Raw genomic sequence first — 26,285 nt, forward strand, 5'->3', positions numbered from 1 at the left:
CATTTTTAGATTTTGACAAAAATTTAATGCTTTTATTAAAAACACAAAATTTAGAAATAAATAATTTTGTTTTAGTTTTTATTAGCTTTACACTTGATTCTATTTTGTTTTCCATTGATTGTCATATCGATTCCTTACTTCTCGCTTCCTATAAATTTTAGGATGTCTTGCCTCCCCGTTCCTACTTCATAGTTTGACAATTTTGTTCAAAACCCATGGGTTGAAGCTGAGTGTACTCACTATTGGCAAGGGCCACCTAGGGTTTTACACCAATTATTTTGGTGAGTGAAGTGATTTTCCCAGGTTATAATTTTTTTTTTTAAATATGCAATCTTTTGCAAGAGACTGATAATGCAAACAACTCTCTCTCTCATGTTAAATCATACACAATGTTCAACAGTGACAACCAACCACACAAAGCCTAGCTGAGAATCAAGATACAGAAAAAAAACACTAGAGGAGGAGGTAAAGGGAGGAAGAATATAGGGCATGTAAACATCAAGGAACACTCATGGCACTGTCTCTCCCCTGACAACTCATTGAAGAAGTGCAACAGCGGCGGCAACCATGGCTCCTACGACCATCAGTAAGCTCGAGCCTAGGAGACCAGATGGAGCAGAGCCTCCATAAGAATAGGTGGTTGGATTCCTCGTCGTTGTTGTTGTAGGCGGAAAGATCGTCGAAGGTGTAGTCGGATACGGCATGGTGGTCGTCGAAGGCGTAGTCGGATACGGCGTGGTGGTTGTCGGGGTCGTCGAGGGGTCGGAGGGAGTAGTAGCGGGTGTGGTGGGAGTGTTTGCTGCTGAAACTGTAACAGACATCTTCATGCCACTGTTGCAATGGCTGGTTGTGCCGCAGATGTAGTAGTGAGTCCCAACCGATTGAAGAGGGATGGTGGTGGCGCCGCTGCTGGTGTCGCTGTTAAGATGGCTGCCCACCGAGCAGCTGTCGTAGTCTGCAGAAGATACCTCGAGCACGGTATGCGGTGGTGAGGCGTAGTTGAAAACTGCCACCAAGTTTTATGAACCAAACTAACAGTCAGAAGTAGAACGACTTCAACAAGGGTTAGCACTTTATTGTTGTTTCTGTCAAATCTCACACTATAAATGTGTTCTGCATGATTGGTTTAGTAGGTATCAGCTTTTGAATCACCAGATTTCAATGTGTACAGGTTTTTCAACGAATAAAAAATCAATGGCTGTAAGTTTATAAAAAAAAAAATTGACTTTAAAATTTAAGAACATTATTCTTTCATCAAATAAATGTGATCCAAGGATGGATCCCTAACGAATTGACCAAGTTGAATGCATCTATGAGGTCGGATTGAAACAAATAAATAAATAAATAAATTCTATATAAATAAGGTTTATATTTGGTACAATCAATTGTAACAATAAATTGGTTTGACATAATCTAACCCTCATAGATGTGTTCAGTATGCTCAATTTAGTAGGAATTGACTCTTGGATCATGTTTTTTTATTAGAAAACATGTTTTTATGAGAAAAAAAACTGATGTTGTCATAGCTTTTATATATATATATATATATATTAATTAGACTATGAACCGATATTTTCATAGGTTTTTTTTTATTTTTTTCTTAAGTTTTACCTTCCAGTGTGATCTAGATTCTTTGTTTTATAGAAACAGACTCTAAGATCATCCAATTATGATGCATAAGAAGAATCTTTTAAGAATTGAAAATCAACCATTCAAAACTTTCATAAATATTCAAGCATCCAAAAATCGTATTTTCATAAAAAATACATGATCCAAGAGTCCATTTCTAGCAAATGGACCACACTGAATGCATTTGAGGGTTGGATTTGCTAAAAAAAGTGTGAGAAATGCCTAGTTCACACCAGTTCACATATTTTCAGTTAACATACTCTCTCTCTCTCTCTCTCTCTCTCTCTCTCTCTCTCTATATATATATATATATATATATATATATATATATATATATATATATATATATATATATATATATATATATATATATATATACAAGTGTGTGTGTGGAATGAAAACCTCCCCAATAAAAACCCTTCCAAACCTTCTCAATGGATTTTTTTTTTATTTTTTTCAAAATTCTGAGCCTACAGATGTGTTGAGCATGATTGATTTACTATAAAATCGATACTCGAATCATGAATTTTGGATAGAAAAAATGGCATTTGCAGCCTCAAAAATTTATGAAAATTGTACACTGTTGATTTTGAAACTTATAAAAACCTATCCATGCATTGAAATCAAATGCTTCAAAAACTGATTCCTATAAAAACAAGCATATAAATTGTATGGTCAGAATTTTAAAAAATACACCAAAAATCCAATAAACCGTCAACTGGAGAGGTTTGGGAGGGTTTTCCATTGGGGAGGTTTTCATTTTCATATATACATATATTCCATGCAATAGAGAAATGTGGTATTGTTGTTACATTTACAAAATTCATGAAAAGCTGCCCAACATATTTGGTTATTAAGTTCAACTGCCTACTTTATCTCAAATGGCCACCTGAACTGAACAACGTAATTTTGTCTTTCTTTCTTTTTTTTGTGAAACAGCTCATCCTATGTTGTGGACTTCGTTAAACAAATCAACAGTGAGGCAGTTTCAGTCAAGTCATTTGGCTAAACAAGCTAGCTGAATGATTTTTAGACGAAGCATTTCTTTGAAGCATAAGTTAAAAAAGCAGGTGGCTGAATGTAATTACGAAAATATTAGGTAAATTTTTGTAAATAGTTGAAAAGTTAGACAGATTTTTTCAATTCAGTAATGCACAAATTCAGAGATGTATGATAGGGAGACTAGAGTGACACTTACTGAGGTTGTCCCCAACAAGGAAGGTTTTGCCACTACCCCACTGAGTGAAATCCATTCCCTGCACCCATCCATTGCTGTCACCGACGGTATAATCCGTTGCAGAAATTTGAATGATCAGTGAACACAAAGTAAGGACAGCCAAGGTTGTGTATGCCATAGGCATTTAGTTAGAGAGAGAGAGAGAGGGGGGGGGGGGGGGTTGATAGGTGCTTGAGGATGTTAAGGGTGTGGCCGTGTGGGTACCTTTTATAGAGAAAGCAGGGAATATCTTTAACTACTATTTGACTGAAAACATCTAAAAAAAAAAAAAAAAGGAGAGAGAGAGTGTGTGTGCTTGTGCTAGAGTCGGTCCCTACCTAATGAGGTTGACAGCTGACCCGGGAGAGTTGGTAGATGTGCATCCCATCAACAAAGCATGTCTACCATGCAGAGCCGTACCTGTGTTTTATGGGGCCTGAGGCAGAGGGAAAACATGGCCCCCTATTAACAGTAGAAGTTCAGGGGCAGCGCCTCCGGGTTTTTTTTTTAAAGAATCAAAATAACAATAAAATTTGCATTCACATTAAACAAATATAATATTTTAAATATTTATATTATATTAAATAAAAATGTATAAAATATTTATATAAACTACCTAAACAATGGGCCCCTAATTTTTTTTTTTGGGCCCAGGGGCCCTGAGGCCCAAGCCTCATTGGCCTCTTTACAGGTCCGGCTCTGAACCATGTAGTGGGTCTAAAGTAATGACCTTTAAATGGACTATGGTAATAAAAGAAATATAGTCATATTAATCAATGAGCAGCAAAACATAAACCAAGGGTGACCAAATTTATGGATGCCTTCATTTTGTTTACTACGATAACTTTAGTAAGATAGGCTGCATGAAAATGTAGATTAGCCAGTTAATTTGAACTGTACGTTAAGAATCACGATCCTCTCTTGAATTCAAAGAAATTTGGTTAAAAAACTTATTTTCTCACATATCGATAAGATGGTACGGTTTTGGTATTCCTTGGAGTTTATTGTTGCAAAAAATGTTCAAAGTTTCCAAATAACTCTTTTCTTGTGTCTTGAATCGTTTTGCCAACTAGCGGTATCGCTTTTCTTTTCTATTTTTCATTTCTTTAGCAACAGATATTCAATTATTAATCAGCGCAATCTCTCCAATTAATAATGATTAGGCTCCATAGAGCATTCCTGATAAGCTTAATTGAGAGGTATGGTCATTATGAGTCATACTTTTAAGAGTATGCCTTGGACGTGGTCCTGCTTAGATCTCATATATAACCTGGAATATTGCCATCATTCTTATGTGATATAAATATAGAGAGCTGACAAATGGAGTGCATTTGAATGTAAAATCCTACAGATACTGTTAGGAAAGTCCGTAATATTTTGGAGGAGATGCCTTATCTTTATTCTTATCTTTGTACTTTTCTTTTTGTTTGTTCCTCTTGGGTTTAGCCGTATTCTTAGAAAGATATCCTTCCACATTTGTTGGGATATCGATCTTATATATTTTCACCCATCTTATAACATTGTGTGTGGTAACAGTAATGAAAAACGCTCCTTCTCTCTCTCTCGTGGATGTAGGCACATTGCCGAACCACGTAATTGCTTGTGTGCTTTGCTTGATTTGCAGTGAGTTTTTCTTTCTTTCATATACCTATTGTAGGAACCATGGTTCCCTCAACCTGATTTTGGTTCGGGTCACTGAACCATGAGGCATATGCACTAGAGGAAGGTCTGGAATAGCTCAGTCGGTTAGAGCATGTACTCTGTTCCCAATCAGAATCCAATCCTAGATTAAAACAATTAAAAGAACTATTTTCTTCCCTAATGCTAATTGGGAAAACACCCAGATTGGATATAACAGAAGGTGGTTTAAGAGGTTTTTTAATTTTTTTTTGGTATCAGTTTCAAGTTTATATGCTAGGCGTTCTTTTTGGATACAAAAAAAAATAATCTCCTACTCTCTTTTAGTTTGTTTTGATGACGAGGAACCCTTGCAGAAGCGAGAAAAAACCCCGTTGGGGCCCCACGACCACCCTGGGGCCTGGGCCCAAGGGCCTTGAGATTCCCTCTACCTAACGTTGTATTGAGATTGGCGTATCAACATGTCACGTCATCTCATGCATACAAAGGGAAAAAGGAAAAGAGAGGCAATATTCTCCCAACAACTAGGGTTGTCAATCCATATAATAATGTGGTTTTGGTGTAAGTTGTTGTGAGATCCATGCCACCAAATCGTCTTCTTTTCCTTTTGTTTGGTCGTTTTGATTTTGGTCCTGAAGCAGCTAGCAGATAAAAAGATTGCTTGTTTTCAACACCTGAAAGATGCTCTACAGCAAATTTTGATATGGCCTCATCGATAATATGTTGCTTTCCCTGTAATAGGAACTTTGACGTAGACAAAACGTTCTCATATTTCTCATTTTTGTGAACCACTTACCACATAGCAGTTATTAGGGTTGTTATACTTTTCTCAAGGCTATGTTTGGTGCTATCAGATGAAACATGACCAAGTTCTTGAACTCCAAAGTTTTCTAAGTCCAAAACCGGTAGATGTGCTTCTTTTTTTCCTTTTTCTGTATATGCCAATCTGGATATATATATATATATATATATATATATATATATATATATATATATATATATATATATATATATATATATATATATATATATATATATATATATATATATATATATATATATATATATATGATTCCATTCAAATTGTACAATGTTTTACTAATTAGGAATTGGGGAGGGGAATTTTGAGCGTAATGTGAAATTTGAATTCATTGTGGGTGTCTTGAATTTTGGACTTGCTCCTATCCATGAATTGATCTGAAAATATTTTGGTGACCGTACAATATGAATTTTGAGTGAGGTTTGTGGTGGTATCGGAAGGATAGAGCTCTTAGGCCCGAGGCCTATATAGTTTTGTAATTTTTTTCCCTACCGGTTAAGGTTTTATTCCCTTTATATGTATAACTGCCTCCTTTGAGAGTTAGGTATGAGAGTTTTAGAGTGTATTGTGGATTAGGGACTCGAGAGCTCTGTATCTCACCATTGTGTTATTTCTCATCTTGCTGGTGGATTTTTGCTCCTTCACCCATGAACGTAGGTCTGAGTTCCGAACCAGGTAATTCTTGTGTCTTCTACTGTTTTCTTCTTCTCTTTATCTTGTTTTTGTTTGGTGTTTGTTTGTGGTTTCCACAAAAAATTCTTAATAATAATACTAGTAGCAGTTGTAGTAGTTGAACCGATTGGCATGCATTAACTGCACCAAGTTTCATGGGATGCCAAAAGGAACTTAAATCCATGATATATAAATAAAAGAATCTTAACACTTTGCAAATACACTCAGTAGATCAAAGTCAGTCCAAGAGTCGATCCTAAGTAATGGAAAGTGGATTAGGAAAATATTTTTCAAGGGCCCAACTGAAGTTTGTTGAGCAGTACTGCTGGTGTCATTCATTTGACCATTGAATCATTACTTGTTGATTATGGTGAGCAGATGTACCTGTCATGTTGTCATAACGTTTTGTCATGTTCTATGATGCAGACTATCCTCAACAGGCACCTACTTGGTAGGGATGGCAGTGGACGGGGGCGGGGGACAAGGTCTCCACCCCCGCCCGGTCTCAAAATCCTACCCTCCATCCCCACCTTCATCTCTGCACGGGTTTAGATTTTAACCTCCATCCCCGCCTCCATCCCTGTTCCAAACGGGGCAAGGCGGGGCGGGGCTTTGTTTCCCTTCGTCCACTGTCATCTCTAAAGAAGGATCGTGGGGTGGGGCAAGGCGGGGATCGAGGATGGGGCGGGGCGGGAGGAAAGTGTAAGTCCATCCCCTCCTCCATCCCTGCACGGGTTTTGATTTTAACCTCCATCTCCAAGGGGCGGGGCCCGGGTCCACTGCCATCCCTACTACTTGGTTATAAATATTTTCAAAAGAAAATACATTGTAAAGGGTTTCAATCGTTATATAATTAACAATTGCAAAATCAAAGTTTCTTCTTCAGAAAAAGGATAAAATCATGATAAGTGTTACCTAATTAATACCTAAAGGTGCACAAACAATTGTAAAACTTTCAAAACTTAATTCATTTTGTTGCATGTAGACCATGATAATTTTAATAGAAAATCTGGAACTTATTACTGTAAATTTCATGCATATCATTTAGAAGTGTCTTGTTAAATTTTATTCTAGAAAAATCAAAGGAAATAATAACAAATGAATTCCTTTTATTCATCATTTTTGCATCGATAATTATTTTGTACCAAAAAAGTGAAAGACAAGAATACACAACTTCTAAACAAACCACTAAGAAGAAGTATTGGGGAAAAAGAGTCCAGGGCTAAGTAAAAACTCAAAGAAGTGCTCAACGCTGTTAATATCTAATTTTCTTTCAAAAAAAATGCTGTTAATATCTAGTTAATTATATGAAATCTAGCTTTGTTAAATTTATTTTCCTTTCAAGTAATGAACCCAAAAGACATCTAGTTTGGAGAATAGTATTTATGTCACTAATTGTTGGTGCAACGAAAGTATGTTAATAAAATGAATCTGGATTTTGGAGAGGAAGAGAAGGGAACACACAGGTAATAGAAATTTTACTGAAATGGGCGAACTTGTAAGGAATATTTTTTTTATTGTAGGGAACTAATTGAAAATATGCAAAACACGCACAAGAGGCACCCTACGTAGGCTATTTCACTCAAATGAATATTTTTATTCTAACTCAATGTGATTACAAATTAATTTCAACACTAGTCACTTAACAGGCTTTCTTATAGTGAGTAATATATCAGAAAATTCATCCTGCCTCAGATCCAGAACTAGAGACCTATTTTGTTCTCTCAACTTAAATATCTTCATATTTTGTGCTAACTACACAAGATGAGTTGCACATGCTACTAATGGATTTCCAAACATCTACACTCTCAAAAAGACCAGAATGCATAATTTTTCTCCTTTTATCTCTTAACCCGATTTTCTTTCAAATGATTAATGCCTATATGTGAATAAAGCAGTTGCTTTTACATGCTTACGAAGGTTTATGAATTTGATGTTACAAGCCTTTTATAATCATCGTCTTTATGAGCTTTTCTCTTAGACAATAAAAGCGCCATGACCTTAATTATTCATAGGGTCTGTGGTTCAGTGTCCCTCATGAACCTAACTATAGATCTAAACTTAAGGATGGCAGTGGACTGGGGAAATGGGCCCAGTCCGCCTCGTCCCGTTCGGACCGGGGATGGATAACATGAAATGGGGATAGAGGCTAGGATGAAGGTTAAAATCAAAACCCGTGAGAGGATGGAGAGTAGGATTTTGAGACGGGACAGGGTTGTGTGTGTGTGTGTGGGGTGGTGGTGGAGACCTTATCCCCCGCCCCGGTCCATTGGCATCCCCATGTAAATTGATTTGAACAGAACGATGGCACATCAGGTCACACTGTACGAAACTGGTCAATGGTTACATTCAATCTCCACCACACGTCACTTGATGGAACTGGAATTAGCAGTCCTAGATTAGTGCAGGCTGTGGCGCCAACAGTGCGGAGGGGGTTGATTGGTGAGTCCGGATAGGGTGCAATCACATGGCACAAAATTTGTGCATTAAGCACCTGATCGCCCTCCATCAGGCCTTGGGCCCCACAACTGACAGGCCCAGTCCCCAAGATGGAGGGTGATCAGGTGCTTGATGCACAAATATTTGTGCAATCATATTGTGGAGCATTTCCTTCAGATGCTGTTGTCGCCAGTTGAATCCATTCCATGCTATGATCATGCATGTTGGAGATGAAACGAGTACACTTAAATGGGGACAGTCAGTTATCAGTACACAACAACAAACAGAAGAAATGATCACAGTGGAACGAGTGCAGAAAACAGAACAAAAAACCCCAAAGGGATTTGGCTTAGTGGGATGGGCCCTAGTCAGCTATGCAGGCCGTCTAGGTTCAAATCTCATGGACTGCACTCCTTGCACAAGTGAAAGCTTGGCGACTCTCTGAGGACAAGGGGTAAGCTCACAGAGTTTTATACTGCCAAGACAGTGACCGCATCAGGCAAAGCCAAGGCGGCTAGGTCTCTGTTCCTAGAGGCGCTTTCTCAGTATAAATATCAAAAAAAGAAATCAGAACAAAAAGATTTAAAAGCATAGGAGAAATCCACTTTCTAACGACCACGCAGGATCTCAAATCAGCCTATATTCACCCAGTAAAACTAATCTAAGCTTCCCAATCCAGGTATTCCTAACTAGCAATAATTCTAAAGGAATATAAACAGTCTGCTCTTGTGGGCTCGTATAGATAAAATATGTATATATTTTACGTGAAATATATATTTTTGGTGTAATGAATAAAGAGAATAGTGCATATATATATATATATAGATAGAGAGAGAGAGAGAGAGAGAGAGAGAGAGAGAGAGAGAGAGACCCGCCCTTACGAACGGGTTATCTACACAAAAATCAAATTTGACGAGTAAAGACACTGATCGAACATGATGAGTAAACATTATCATCAAATAATAATGCTAATTTCCACAATTTGAAAAATTATCTATAAACAGAACTTTTAATATATTTTTAGGAGAGAGAGATAGAGAGAGAATAATAAAATTTAATGTCTCCATTAAGGGTGTAACTGGGTCGGGTGTAACTGAACTAACCTGATTTGGATAGATCCATGGGTTTGGGTTAGGTCCAATGTTGTCAATAACATTGCGAATTGGCCAATTCATATGATATAGCCAAAAAATTGATACAAAATCAAGCTTATTTGGCTTATTTTTAAATACTTTTAAAAGTGGCAAAAAATATTTTTTAATATTTTTAATTTTTTGTGACACGTCATATGCTGGTTAAAATTTGGCTGATTCAATTCGATTGGGTTCAGAATCGGAATAGGCCGATCCCCTGGATCGTTTTGAAAATCAATTCAGGGTCCAATATGATTTTAATAGCATTGATCGGGTTTACAATTTGGAACTGTCTAAAAATCAGATTGGTTCTGCGTATGTAAAATATAGATTTGACCCGGGTTTTATACCAAAACTTACCTGAACTCGAAGTCGCTGTGTACCCAAAACAGTTTTATACCCAACCCATTTTTTTATCTTAACGGAACATAAAGTATTCCAATCATGAAACGTTTAAATATAATCATCATTAATAAAATATAATTATCATTAATTTAATAGATTTCTTTTATGATAAAGATTTTTCTAACTCTAAAAAGTTAAAAATCCTAATAGAACTTGCACTAAAATAAATCCACTCATTTATATTCAACCTAATTTGTACACCTGAACTTTCATTAAAAAAATACATCTGAACTGATTAACTCTTACAAGTCGGCATCTTAGTAATATTTAGACCCGACCCGTTTGAAACTTATCTGATTTTTTTAAATTAAATTCCAATCATGAAACGTTTAAATATAATCATCATTAATAAAATATAATTATCATTAATTTAATAGATTTCTTTTATGATAAAGATTTTTCTAACTCTAAAAAGTTAAAAATCCTAATAGAACTTGCACTAAAATAAATCCACTCATTTATATTCAACCTAATTTGTACACCTGAACTTTCATTAAAAAAATACATCTGAACTGATTAACTCTTACAAGTCGGCATCTTAGTAATATTTAGACCCGACCCGTTTGAAACTTATCTGATTTTTTTAAATTAAACATCTTAACCCATATGAGTCCATAATTTCCAGTCATACCCAAACTCAGAATCCATACTTGAACCTGAATCCGGACCCAAGTCAAACTCGGTTGGGCTTGAGTATATCTGTTAGGTCCAAGTAAAAAAAGTCTATTCTAAAGCCCAAACTGATTTACACCTGAACCCATTAACTCGTATAGGTCTTTAAAATTAGCTATACCCAAACCCAAATAAAACTAGGTCGGGTTTGGGTCTAACTGTTAGACCCGATCCAAGAAATGGGTGTAAAATCCCTAATTTGACTTGGTTGCACCTCTAGCCTACAGATTGGTAACCTAATCTCTCTCTCTCTCTCTCTCTCTCTCTCTCTCTCTCTTCCTAGTAAGATTCACATCTAATTAACTTTCAGAATTCCTTTCTCCCATAGGATTCCCTGAATAGCTTTCCTAATATCCCTCTTTAAGGTCCTCATAGGATAGCTTTCTTATATACTCTCTATAAAATACATTAAACCATAATCAATTTAGTAAATTAGCCTTTTTTAGAGAATATCATTTTGCAAAATGTTGTGCAATGTGGGTATCTCCTATAAAAACAAAAAAAGTAAACAATTTAATAAATGACATTCAACCCAATACGCACTCTTTGTAATTTTTGAAATGTTATAATACAACTAACTTTTGGCTCCCTAATGCCCCCACTTGCTCCTTTATAAGTAGCATAGAGATAGATATATAAAATACATATAATTCTAATTGTAATAGTGTCATATATATATATATATATATATATATATATATATATATATATATATATATATATATATATATATATATATATATATATATATATATATATATATATATATATATATATATATATATGAGATAACATTTGCTACCCTCGCGGATAAGGAACCCCCTAGTGGGAACTCCTAATGGGAGGTTAGTTTGACCAAATCTGACCCCATAGATGTGTTCAATATGGTCAAAATAGTAAGAATCAACTTTTGAATCATAATTTTTTTTTAATTAAAGTTATATTTTTTTAAGGTTTCAAATTTTGGTATATTAAAAACATGATCCAAAGGTCAGTTTCTACTAAACTTACGTTTGGAAGCATGAAAATGATATGAAAAGTTGAAGTGAGAAAGAAAATTTTGTAACTTTTTCATCTATCTTTTTTCTAAAAATTCAGATTTTTTATGGAAAAAAAATCCTCCACTTAATATAAAAAAAAATCCTTTTGCATTAGAGCGACTCACGTAAGGCCTCAATACATCTCATTTGGTATGCCACTTTGCTGTCTTCTCCGTCTTCATCTTCCTCCTCTGCACCACCGTGATTGACAAATGGTGTTAAACAAGATTATCAGCAGTAATTTAACACTTCTCGCATAAGATTAAAATGATAGAAAAGGAACATTCATGCTAGTAGTGGTGGGAGACAAATGGTGATGTTCCTGCTATGCTTGTTTAAGATATGTATGGTGCACACATTTTTAAATATTTTTTGCCTATATTTTTTAATTTTTTATACAAAAAATGATTGTACTGTACAGTGAGAATGATGTGTTTCCTAAAATGTCTCACAATTTATTGAATCTACCGAATGAACAATATCGTAGGTTCTCATTTTTTCTTATCTCTTTTACCCCTTCAAGTGCCAATTTATGATTTTTGCACGTCATGACCCTAAAATAATACACCCACGGAACTCATCAATAAAATTGCATATGAGGCTGCAAAATTCCAAAAAATAATGCAAAAACCCAAACAATTTGTGAAACTCGTGACGAGTTTTGCACAAAAAACCTGCGAGGATCATGAAATTTGTGAAAGTCACATAATTATGAAATCTCTTATTTGAATCGCAGCCATATTTTGAAATTACTTTTTCTTGCAAAATTTTGTCCCATATAAATGCATGTTTAAGGTTTTTTATTTTTTCTTGTTTGTATATGAAAAGTATGTAGCAGGGGTAACTTTAGGAGACGTTTTATAGGAAAAAAACTTCTTCATCAAAATTGACATTTCTGATGATCCTCACCATTTCACTGGAAATATCAAAACAGATATAATCTTTATGTTGTCCACCATACCCTAAAAAGATACATTTGTTACTTCCAAACTGGCGCTTGTAAGCATTGTATGGTCTCTAACATGGATAGCAGACACACCCACAAATTTTTTAAAACTTGTAGCCAGGGACCTTTTTTAATAAAACTTGAAAAAGGGAATTCACTAAAAGAACAAGTGTCAGCATTATGTTGATCAAGTAAATATTGTTGGACAATTTGTAGCATGAAAGAAATCTCACTAATTGTTGCATAGATGGATCATTGGTACCTTGTCTGAAGAGGTACACAGATTCATTGTTGGTTTGGAATCGTCACCAGAGATATGGTACTCTTGAAGAAATGTTGGCTTTAGACTCTCAAGAGAGAGAGTGCTATTTGAATCTTAAGCTGCAAACCTAATCCCTAATGTAAATGAAACCAAAGCATCCCTGAATATACTGCATCTCTTAACAATATTTGCAACGAATTGGCTGCAATTGGCAAGCCAGAGTCCGATAAAAAAAAAGGTCTTTTCATTATTAAATGGGCTCGGTGGCAGCTATGATTCGTTTGTCACCACAATGATTAAGCCTCCCATTTCCACTTATAGCCAGCTAGTATCACTTCTTCAAGGCCATGAAATAAGTCGTTGCAACCGGGCAAAAATAGCAATGTTGATCAAAATATGACATTCTTTACCCAAAAACATGAAGGGGTTATAATGAAAAAGGTGGCTATTACAACCAATTGACCTCCAGGGGGTGTGGATTCACTCAAGTTGGGCAGCAATTATCTTGTCAGATGCATCAAAATTCCAACCAAACTGTTGAAAACCAAAATAACCAAAGAAAAAATCAACAAAACTCGGGCCAAAACAATATTCAGAAAGGCAAGAGAGTCACTTGCCAAATATGTTTCAAACTGAATCACTCTGCTCTTAAGTGTTATCACAGGTTCAATCATATGTATCAATCCAAAGATATCCCTCAAGCATTGGCTATGTTGATATCTGATAATCAGGATGACTCATGGTTTATTAACACCGACACAAGTTCTCACATAATGGTGGATCCAGGTAATCTTAATCACCCTGTTTCTTATCATGGGCCCAAAAAAATCATGGTTGGGGATGAAAATAATGTTAAAATAACCCATGTTGGATCACTATCATCACATACTAGGAATGGAAAGTTGAATATGAATAATGTCTTAGTTGTTCTAGAAATTAAGAAGAATCTTATCTCCGTATAGACCAAGATCTAACTTTTGAAGTTTTTGCTGACCATTTAATGATAAAGGACAGGAAAACTCATAAAGTGGTAGCATCGGGTCATAGAAAAGACAATTTATATGTCTTGGAATAGGGAAATAAGGAGGTGTTCTTCTCAAATCGACAAAAGGAGGTGGACTTCGATACTTGGCATCGGTGCTTGGGACACCCCAACATGAAAGTAGTTGATTTTTTGCGTAAACAAAATTTTATTTCAAGTTTTGTTAATAAGCACAAAGGCATATGTTCTAAGTCGTGTAGGCTTCTCCTTTTTGCTTCATTGTCTACTTGTAGAGAACCCTTTGAAAAAGTACGTTGTGATTTATGGAGCTCAGCCCCCAATTGCTTCCGTTCAAGGGTTCAGATATTATGCAGTTTTGATAGATGATTACTCATGCTACATATGGGTTTGTCCATTGAAAACCAAATCTGATTTCTTTGCTCGGTTTTGAGATTTTCATAAAATGGTTGTTAACCATTTCAAAAAAAATCTTAAAATTTTTCAATCCGATGGTGGTGGCAAGTTTATTGGTAATAATCTTCAGACATACCTAAGAGAACATGGTATTGTTCATAGAAAGTCTAGCCTGAAAACTCTAGAATATAATGACCATGCGACGAAGCATTGTTGAATTAGGCCTCTCTATGATGTTTTATGCTGAAGTTCCTCTTAGATTTTAGATAGACTTCCTTTCATAGCCCTAGGCATGGTTTCACCTTTTGAAAAAAAAAATTAAGCAGTAGCAGCCCGATTATTCGTATATGCAAGTTTTTGGCTCTCAATGTTACCCACATCTCTGAGATTATGCTAAACATAAATTTGAACCAAGGTCATTCCCTTACATCTTCATGGGATATAGTGAAATTTATAAAGGTTGTCGTTGTTTGCATATGGAAACAGGTCGCATGTTTATGAAGAGATCAAAAACACTGAAGAAGAGACACACGGTTTACGTGATTCGGCCAGTGTAGCCTACATCCACGGAGGAAGATCATGCATCTTTTATTCTCTCTTACTTTTGAGTACAACAGGAGGAGGTATTTATAATAACAGTCCCACAGAGATAGGGAAAGTAAGTAAAGGGATAAACATGCCAGAAAGCAAAAAGAGAAATAAGGAAAGTGAAACCGCCAGATCTCCCACAATAGGATATTGATCTTCACTCCCCCTTAAGTGGAGCATGTATGTCATGACATCCCCACTTACTCATTGCTTGGTGTAGATCAGACTTTGATATACCTTTGGTTAGTCCATCAGCAACTTGCTCATTGCCTTCAATGAAGAGAGTTCTGATTTCTCCATCAACAACTTTGTTCCTCACATAGTGACAATCAATTTCTATGTGTTTAGTTCTTTCATGATAGACAGGGTTAGCAACGATATGTATAGCAGCTTTATTGTCACAGAACATATCGATAGGTTCTTTTGTGGAAAACCCCATTTCTTTGAGAAGATTCTTTGTCCAAGAGAGTTCACAGGCTCCATCCGCCATAGCACGGTATTCAGCCTCAGCACTGGACCTGGCTATAACCTTCTGCTTCTTGCTCTTCCAAGTGACTAAGTTTCCTCCGACAAACACACAGTACCCTGTAGTGGACTTCCTATCCAGGATGTCACCCGCCCAATCTGCATCTGTGAATACAGTGATGTCAGCATTGTTGTTCCTTTTATACCAAAGCCCTTGTCCAGGTGATCTTTTTATATAGCGAAGAATTCGATCAACAACATTCATATGAGTCACCCGGGGGTCATGCATAAATCTGCTAACATAGCTAACAGCATAACATATATCAGGACGAGTTACAGTAAGGTATATTAATCGTCCAACAAGACGTTGAAACCTTTCCTTGTCAACCTGTGGTTCATCCTGTTGAGCACTGATTTTATAATTAGAATCCATAGGAGTATCAACTGGTCGAGCACCAATCTTCCCAGTTTCTCGAAGGATGTCAAGAGCATATTTGCGCTGAGATAAGAACAACCCTTTGTTGGAGTGAGCTATCTCAATACCAAGAAAATATTTGATTCTTCCTAGATCCTTGATATCAAAAGTGACTTGAAGATATTCCTTTAAGTCTTTTATTTCTTTTGCATCATTACCAGTTAGAATGATGTCATCGACATATATGAGAATGTATGTAGTACTAACTTTATTCTTCTTCATGAACAAAGTGTTATCGGTATGACATTTGAAATATCCAATTTTCTCAAGAGCTTTGCTGAGCTTAAGATACCAAGCTCTGGGAGATTGTTTTAAACCATATATGGCTTTATTAAGCTTGCAGACAGAATCAGTACCTTCTTGAGGATGCCCAGGTGGCAGTGTCATATAAATTTCTTCATCTAGCTCTCCTTGAAGGAATGCATTCTTGACATCAAGTTGATGAAGAGTCCAATCAAAGTTACATGCAATAGAAAGTACAATGCGCAGAGTATTCATTTTAGCAACAGGAGCGAAGGTCTCTTCGTAATTAATACCTTGAGTTTGGGTGTAGCCTTTGGCTACGAGACGAGCTTTGTATCGGTCAAGGGTTCCATCACTCTTGAATTTTAATCGATAATGCCATGTGCATCCCACAGCCTTGAACCCTTGAGGGAGTTTCACAAGATCCCATGTATGATTTTTCTCTAAAGCTTCAAGCTCCTCTTCCATGGCTTTGCTCCAGTTCTTGTCATCTTTAGCTTTGAGGTAAGTTTCTGGTTCTTTTCTGCTATCAAGCTCTTTGATGAACACGGCATAGCCTTTTGAGATATGGTTATAACCAATGTGATTTTCTATGGGACAGGCAGTAGAGCAGTAAGTCTCATAGTCAGCTAAATACCTTGGAGTGCTTCGAACGCGTTTAGATCTTCTGAGTTGAGAGGAGCTTTCAGTCGATTCTCTTGGATCAACATTCATAGGAGAATTCGTTTGATTAACAGACTGATCGCTCTCTAAGATAGTCTCAATCGTTCAAAGGAGATTGTCATAGTCCTCCATTGTCTGAGTAGTGTTCTCCCCCTGACTTTTATCCTGAAAAACATCATTTAAGACAAAGAAAGGAACATCTTCATTGAAGCATACATCTCGTGACACATGTAGCTTACCACTTTCTGGATCATAGCATTTGTACCCCTTTGAGCTGGAGCTATATCCAACGAACACACACTTCTTAGTTCGGGGACTAAGCTTGTCTCTTTTATGAGGCGGAATCCATACATGAACAGTACACCCGAAAGTGCAAAAATAATGGATGTTGGTCTTGGACCCAGTCAGAAGTTCAATAGGACTCTTGTAGCCTAAAAGTCTACTAGGCGTTCGGTTAATTATGTGACATGCCGTGGCAACAGCAAAGTTCCATAACTGTTTTGGAACCTTGCTTTGAAACATAAGACTTCTTGCAACTTCAAGTAAGTGACGATTTTTTCTTTCAGAGACCCCATTTTGTTGGGGGGTGTCAACACAAGAGGTCTGATGAATAATGCCCTGATCTTTGATGAATTCCTCAAACCAATGATTTATGTATTCTGTTCCATTGTCAGTACAAAGCATTTTAATCTTGCGAGCATATTGAGTTTCAACCATTTTGTAAAATGCCTTAAAGTGATTGAAAACTTCAGACTTGCTTTTCATCAAATAGATCCAAGTAACTTTGGAGTACTCGTCAATAAATAGTACAAAGTACCGGAATCCAAGAATGGATTCAATAGGAGCTGGTCCCCATACGTCTGAATGAATCAGATCAAAAAACATTTTTACTAACACTTTCAGAAGTGGAGAAAACGGGTCTGGTCATTTTTGCATGCTGACAAATGTCACAGAGACTATTATTGAATTGAACATTGGGAAACAAAAAATTTAGAACACGAGAAGAAGGGTGACCCATCCTTCTATGCCACTTATTTCCTTCATTACTTCCTGCAAAGAGAGCTCTGTCAATCATATTTAAACGATAAAGTCCATTAGTAAGACTTCCTTCACCAATCGTTTTCTGAGTCGTCTTGTCCTGAAATACCACATTTGAGTCAGAAAAAATGGCATAACAATTTAGATCTTTTGTAATTTTGGCTATTGATAGAAGATTTTCTGAAATGTTTGGCATGTATAGAGCATCCAAGTTATGATCAAGCAGCCGAATAGTGCCTTTTCCTTCGATCGGTATATGAGAACCATTGGCGGCAATAACCGGATTGCTGTTTTTGGATAAAACAAGATTATTACAGATATTGCCATGGTTCGTCAAGAGTCCACAACCCATTGAATATTACAAAAACAATCAGACTTTTGAATCATACCTACATAGCAAATGCCGGCTCTGTTGTTTCAACAGCCATTCCAGCCGACTTCTGAGCTTGAAGACATTTAATCATCTCAGCCAATTTTTCCAATGTAACTTGGCTATCTTCAGCGTAGACCTGATTCGCCTTCCCTTTGTAGTCATTTTGATCAAAGTTCCTTTTGTGATTATAACCACCATTCTTTCCAGGATGACCTATAATGAATCAGCAGTTTTCTTTTGTATGCCCCACCTTACGGCAGTGAGAGCACCGTGGCTTTCGGTCCATTAGTTGAAACTTATTTTCAGTTTCATTAGCATTAGTTCGTGAACTAATAAAAGCCGATTTGTCTATTTTTTCAGCATCATCAGTCAGAACGATTTCATGATGAGTTCCCATTGCTCGACGTCTAGATTCTTCACGCATGAGAGTAGAACAGACAACACTTAAAGAAGGAAGATCTTGGGTCATGAGAATCTGACTCCTGAGTTGTTCATACTCATTTCCAAGACCAGCAAGAATTTGAAAAATTCTTTCTTGTTCCTTTATTTTTTTGATCTGCGAGGGATCTGTGGTGGAAGGAATGTAGGAATCCAGTTCGTCCCACTTTCCTTTCAACGTGCCCAAATACTCGCTTAAAGGAGTAGTTCCCTTTTTTTGATTTCGGATCTCTTGAGTAAGTTGATACATGCGAGCAATGTTGTATTGCTCGCTGTATAGTTCACGGGCAGCATTCCATATGGCTTCAGCAGTCTCAAGAAATAAGAAACCATCTGCTATCTTTTGCTCCATAGAATTTAGGAGCCATGACATTACAAGATGATTGTTGGACTCCCAATCATCATACTTAGGATCATTCAAAAGAGGTCTAGGGTTTCTTCCATTGATCAGACCAAGTTTGGATTTTCCACTCAAGAAGAGAGTAGCAGCTTTAGACCAAGCAAGGTAATTAAATCCATTTAAAAGAGTATTGGTGATCTTGAGACTCGGATTACCTTGTTCGTGAACCACGACTTTGGTGGTAGATCCTTCACCATGAGAGATCCGTCCAGCGTTTTCACCAATGGAGTAATCTTGGTGATCCGCCATGACCTTCAGCACCCGTGACGATCAGCCTTGCTTAGGAAATGAACCTGGCTTTGATACCATGAAGAGATCAAAAACACTGAAGAAGAGACACACAGTTTACGTGGTTCGGCCAGTGTAGCCTACATCCACGGAGGAAGATCATGCATCTTTTATTCTCTCTTACTTTTGAGTACAACAGGAGGAGGTATTTATAATAACAGTCCCACAGAGATAGGGAAAGTAAGTAAAGGGATAAACATGCCAGAAAGCAAAAAGAGAAATAAGGAAAGTGAAACCGCCAGATCTCCCACGATAGGATATTGATCTTCAGTTTATAAGTAAACAAATTATTTTTTATGAGTTGGATTTTCCATTTTGTAAAGATAATCAAGGCCCAAGTAGTTATCCTGAGTCAGCTGAATTTTTTTATTGGATGCTAAGTTTTGCAAAAGAAAAACATGAAGATCACCAGTCGAGTCGATCGGTCTCCTCCCGTTCATGCTGATTATCGTAATCAATCTCAAGTCAAACTTGTGCCCACGTCGTTCACAGGTGCTACTCATGATGGTTGTCCCTCTAGCAACTCGGTTCACAATGGCGCTGGCCAAGGCGATCCTATTCATGATGATCAACTTGTTGATGATGATAATGATGCTTCTAATGGTAACCATGTTACTACCTCAAATACTCATAACATGATAACTCGTGAAAAAGATGGGATCGTGAAGCCCAATCCCAAATATTTATTAGCCAAACTTGACATTCCCATCCAAACTTGACATTCCAATCAAGCCTACGAGCATCAAAGTCGCTCCACAACACCCTGGGTGACGTCAAGCTAAGGAGGATGAAATGTGTGATTGATATCAAAAGCATACTTGAGACCTTGTTTCAGAGAGTTTAGGTATAAACATTGTCGGATGCAAATGGGTTTTTAAGACCAAGTTAAAAGTGGATGGGTTCCTTGATCGATTAAAAGATCATTTAGTGGCAAAAAGGTTTACTCAAGTGCCTGGAATTGGTTTTCTTGAAACATTCTCTCCAGTCATCAAACCTACCAACATTAGAATCATTATTTTCATTGTCGTAGCCTAAGGGTAGTAAATCCAACAACTTGACATAAAAATGCATTCTTGCATGGCACTCTCGATGAACTCATTTTTATGGAACAACCACCTAGATTCCGCAACTCTAGCCAACTTGATCATGTCTGCAAATTGAACCGAGCTCTGTATGATTGAAAATCTTCTCACGCATGGTTTGGCAGAGTCAGTACCTTTCTCTTAGCCATGGAATTTTATTGTAGTGTCGTTTACTCATGTCTTTTCATTTGCAATAACGACCAAGGCACTATCTATCTTTTATTATATGTGGATGATATTAATTATATCACTAGACACTTAGTTTCTCAAGACAGTTATTGATTCTCTGAGCTGCAAATTTGCAATGAAAGATTTGGGTTTCATTTATCATTTCCTTGGCATCAAAGTTCAATAGTTTGACGGAGGTTTGTTCTTGGATCAATGTTGATATGCCTACGAGATATTAGAGAAAGCTCACATGAACGATTGCAAGCTCATATCAACACCAATGGTTGGAAGACCCCAGCCATCTTAATAGGATGAACAGTTTGAAGATATCCATTTTTATCACTGGAAGTCTTCAATATTTAACATTCACTCGCCCAGATATCTCCTGCAACATCAACTTCATTTGTCAATTTATGCATGCCCCTACCAAGTACCATTTTCAGTAGGTTAAGAGAATTTTGCGGTATATTAAGGGAACTATCCACCATGGTATTCAATTTATTGCCAATAATCCTTTAGTCCTTTATGGGTTCTCTGATGTTGATTGGGCTGGGTGCCCCATCACTTGTTGTTTCACCACCGGTTATTATATTTATCTCAGAGAAAACTGTATTTTATGGAGTGCAAAAAAACAGCCTACAGTGGCTCAATCTAGCTTCGAAGTTGAATATCATGTGCTAGCATCTACTACAACTGAAATTACTTGGATCACATTCATATTGAGAGATCTCAAACTACAGTGGCTCAATCTAGCTCCGAAGTTGAATATCATGTGCTAGCATCTACTACAACTGAAATCACTTGGATCACATTCATATTGCGAGATCTCAAACTTTTTGTTTCTCAACCGCCTACCATTTTCTGTGACATGTCTGCTCTTCACATGATTGTCAATCCGGTCTTTCATAATCGATCTAAACACATTAAGATCGACTATCACTTTGTTCACGAAAAGGTCGCTCAAGGACAGTTGGAGACTAGGTTCATTCCCTCTCATGCTCAAGTGGCTGACATACTCACACAACACCTCTTAACAAGGCTATCTTCTCTTCTCTAGGACCCAAGCTCGGGTTATGGGTTTCACCCACACCCAACTTGGTAGGGGGTATTGTCGGTATAGCAAGTCCACCATCGTGATTGGCGAGTGTTCTATAAGAGATGTGAATGGCAAGTGTTCTACAAGAGATCACGTCAATCACGAAGATCACCATAACAGCTCAAACAAGGATAAGGATAAGGATATAAAGAACTCCAGAGGAGATTGCGCCAACTTGTTGATAGCAGAATTCTCATTTGGAAACGGTTAACCTGGATAAGAAAATCGATAATATTCATTATCAAAATTCATTTTCATTTTTACTTTTTCGTTTAGTAAACAACCGTAATAAATGCATAATCCCAAAACTTGTATGGCAAGCCAGATTGGGAGAGGGTGGTGTATGTTCGCCTCTGATGATTCACTGAATCCCACGTCTGTGTTCGGGGGATCGAATGAGCGCCACGTATTCATGCACATGGGGCTCGTATTCCCGTGTATGTTGACATAACTTTGCATCGGACTCTGGTGCTATTGCAAAGACTGAATCACCTTTACTTGCTTTTCCTGCCCTGAAATGACGGTTCGAGGAAATGACAAAAATATCCTCCATTCAAAAGTTGTGAAACGACGGGTCGATAAAAAGAAAAAAAAATCCTCCATCCAGAAAGTTTGATGTTAACCATTTAAAGTGGAGACGTTCCCTATTCATTAAACCCCTGCGCCATCTGCTGTAACAGTTGCTCCCATTATCAACCAAAACTTTGCCTTCGTCTCCAGTCTAGCTTTCCGCCTTGTTTTTTATCCTGTTGTACAACACACTGTCGCCTTCTCGTGCCTGCCTTGCGTTACAAAACAATCCAGTGTCTTCTCTTCATTTTTGCTATCGTTAGGCATCATGGTAGAAAGCAAAGATTCACAAACATTCCTTCCAGTGCCATTAAGGCAGCGTGAGTAGCTTTTCATCTCATCATGCGATCGATAAAGAAGGCATGTCGTCTTATGTGTCATTAAGGCATTGTCTGGTTATTGCAGGTAGATCTTGTTCTTACGAAGGTTGGAAACTTATCGATATTTGTAAGACGCTGGGACCTATTGACAAGAATGCTTGTTTGCAGATGCTAGGAAGGGCCTCTACCCCATCAGGTATCCTACATTCATTCATCGTATGCATTGTATCTCAAACCGCTGTATTAGTAACAGACTCCCGTTTTGTTAGTTAATTTCGATTTGTTTGCTATTTTGCTGCAAAACACAAATTGATATATTGCTTAAAACATTGTTGAGCTTATCATCAGGTTGTAATAAAGACGATGTAGCTGAATCCATCGAAAGATCTAGAGAATTGAATATCTATACTTATGACGCAACTGAAGTATTGAACATCTGCACTAACAATGCACATGAAAAGAAGGGTGCAGGCATTAGACCCACTCTTGACTTGAATGTTCCAGCGGAAGAAATGCAATTCAATGATGAGTTAGACTACCATGACAGTGCACATAATAAAAGTGTAGGCCCCGGGAATGTACACGGAAGTACACTTGACTTGAATGTTCCAGGAGAAGAAATGCAATTCAATAATGAGGTAGATTTTGATGATAGTGCACATAATAAAAGTGTAGGCCCCGGGAATGTACACGGAAGTACACTTGACTTGAATGTTTCAGGAGAAGAAATGCAATTCAATAATGAGGTAGATTTTGATGACAGTGCACATAATAAAAGTGTAGGCCCCGGGAATGTACACGGAAGTACACTTGACTTGAATGTTTCAGGAGAAGAAATGTAATTCAATAATGAGGTAGATTTTCATACAGTAGGAACTGGGAATGTACATGGAATTACACGTGACTATGTTCCTGTAGAAGGAATGCAGTTTAATAACGAGGAAGATGCATATAAATTTTACAATGATTATGCCTTAAAAGTTTGCTTCAGTGTGAGAAGGTTTTCTTGGTCAAAAAATGCACAGGGTGTCTTGGTTAGAAAGACATATGTTTGTTCCAAGCAAGGTTGGAAGAAATCAATGGGAAATCCAACAAGGAGCATGCCAGAATCAAGATGTGGATGTCAGGCGAGATTGATTTTGAGAAGACATCTGAATGGGAAATTTATCGTGCGTACTTTAATCAGTGATCATAATCATGATTTATCTGCATCATTTATGACTGCTATGCTAAGGTCACATCGTAAAGTAACTGTAGCGCATGCTGCAATGGTTGAAATAGCCGATAGCGCCGGCATTGCACCAAGGAAGACATACAATTTGTTTACCCGCATAGATGGTGGTCGCGAAAATGTGTCATTCACTCCTTTGGATCTAAGAAACCACTTGAGAAGGAAGAGGACAGATAACATGAAGAACGGAGAAATATGTTGTTTGGTTCTCTACTTACAGAATAAATCAAGCAATGAACATGGTTTCTTTAGTGCAATGCAAGCGAACGAAGATGGATATGCTGTGAATGTGTTTTGGGCAGATTCAAAGTCTAGAGTAGATTATGAATGCTTCAATAATGTGCTTGTGTTTGATACTACAGTAAAGATTAATACTCAACAGTGGCCATTTGCGCAGTTTGTGGGAGTGAACCATCACGCACAGAGTTGTATATTAGGCGGTGCTTTTGTGTATGACCAGACCAAGGAAAGCTTTGAGTGGTTGTTCAGAGTATTTACACAGGCAATGAACGGGAAGCATCCTGAAACTGTACTTACAGATGGTGATCACGCAATTGCGGCTGCAGTGCTTCATGTGTGGCCAGATGCACATCATCGCTTATGTTTGTGGCATATCTTTCAAAATGCAGCAAAGAACATAGGACACATATTTAATCAGAATACAGGGTTTGACAAAACGTTTACAAGGTGTGTACTTCATAGCGTAGACGAGGTCACTTTTAAGTCGGATTGGGACAAAATGATTAAGACATACGACCTTACTGACTGTCTGTGGTTACAAAATCTATATGCAGAAAAAGAGAAGTGGGCATTGGCATATGGAAGACAATACTTTTGTGCAGGTATGATAAGCACACAAAGAGCCGAATCTATGCATGCCACCCTGAAGAAAACCCTGTATTCATGTTTAACAATGTTTCGTTTCATGGAACAATATGAATTATTTGTAGAGGGTCTAAGACAAAATGAGCTTGAACAAGACGTGAAATGCTTCAATACACGACCTCAAACTTTTGACATGGAAATATTGATGCGACCTGCAGCTCTGTATACACTAACTGTATTTGAATGGATCAAGAAAGAGGTGTTGCATGTCATGAATTGCAAAATAGAAGGACTCATGCAAACCGAAAATATGCACAAATACCATATTTTTTGTCAGGGCGAAAAGCATCAGGAAAGGCAAGAAGCACATGTCACGTACAATGTTGACAACGGAAGGGTAGAATGTTCGTACAAAATGTATGAATTCAAAGGCATTCTATGCTGTCATGCATTAAAGGCACTCAATCAAGAGAAGATACAAGAAATACCTGAGTCTTACGTAATGCGAAGATGGACCAGATGCGCGAAGATTGAAATGCTCGTTATGGACAATGCGAGTAAATCTGGTGTTGACGAGAAGTGCCACATAGCCTCTCGTTACCAACAACTGTGTAGGTCATTCATGCATGTTGTTGATTTGGCATCGAGAAGTGAAGAAGGCTATGCATGTAAGAGAAAAGCTGCAACAGAGTTACTTGAAAACGTGGAGTTAATTCACATTAAGTCCGTTGCAGCGAATGAATACCAGACGAAGATAATGGGATCGAAAAGCGTAGGTCAAAATCATGTTTCGCTTGACACTCCTGAGAAGTTGCACCGAAGCGTAAACATTATCTTCAACAAGTCAGTAGTGAACGTTGTTGATTATGATGGACATATTCATGAAGCGAAGGGTATCAAAAGAAAACTTGCCTCTGATCGCAGTCGTCGGAGGGCAAAGGGTGCATTAGAATTGGTTGGCAAGAAGAGTATTAAGAAACAATCTACCTGTAATAAAAAACAACAAGGCCCTTGCAATGAACAGGTATGTAAAACATTATATTGCTTCCCATTGCGATAAGCTTGTCAAATAGCTAACTCGTGTAATGTCCATCATGCAGCAATACCATACCGAAGTACCACCAAACGTTGAAACCTACATTCTTCCCGACCTGAGTTCCGGCAACGATCGCTACAGTTTTACAAGTCTTTTGGTATGTAATCAATGTTGCGAGGACGTATGCATTTCTTGTGAAACTTAATTCAGTGTCTAATATTTTCTCTTTCATGACAGACTCTGATGCAATCGACAGATAGGTATGGGACACAGAAGTCTTGTGTGGGCCATTAATTTAGTTGTTATGCCTCTTTGCATGCCCCGATCTCCACAATGCCGGATTTGTTTTTGCGTTTATAGTCATTTGTCACTGACGACTTGCGGTCCGTGGTTGGATTTTCTTAAATCGATAGATAGCGATTTTTGGCTTCTGCATGAAGTCGATCGATGACATCACTGTATGGCGATTTGTGATTATCGTTGATTAGCGATATGTGGCATCGCAGCGAAGGGATTTGAGTGTATTGTTCGAATGTCGATCAAAGCGGGATGACAAAGGTTGTTCAAGTAAGCTTTTTTCGGCCAATGAGCAAGGTTGCGTTCCATTTTATGATCTAAGTATGCTATCACCTGCGCGGTTGAAAGCCTACTTGGATCATAAAATGAAGCGCAACCTTGGTCAATGCCCCAAAAAAGCTTACTTGAACAACCATTGTCA

General features: G+C 37.5%; 1 protein-coding gene across 1 annotated transcript; it reads right to left on the reverse strand.

The window, feature by feature from the left end:
• Positions 1–498: 498 nt before the first annotated feature.
• On the reverse strand, positions 499–19,200 carry LOC149816403 (uncharacterized). The gene is made up of 8 exons (XM_089986882.1): positions 18,369–19,200; positions 18,134–18,326; positions 18,021–18,027; positions 17,750–17,840; positions 16,333–16,629; positions 15,094–16,206; positions 879–1,006; positions 499–831 (listed from the first exon to the last, which is right to left on the reverse strand). The coding sequence occupies exons 1-8, from the start codon at positions 19,198–19,200 to the stop codon at positions 499–501; spliced, it is 2,994 nt and encodes a 997-aa protein (XP_089843008.1).
• Positions 19,201–26,285: the final 7,085 nt, after the last annotated feature.

The sequence above is a fragment of the Nuphar pumila genome, chromosome 14, assembly GCF_984573655.1.
Source record: "Nuphar pumila chromosome 14, dmNupPumi1.hap1.1, whole genome shotgun sequence".
NCBI classification, from domain to species: domain Eukaryota; kingdom Viridiplantae; phylum Streptophyta; class Magnoliopsida; order Nymphaeales; family Nymphaeaceae; genus Nuphar; species Nuphar pumila.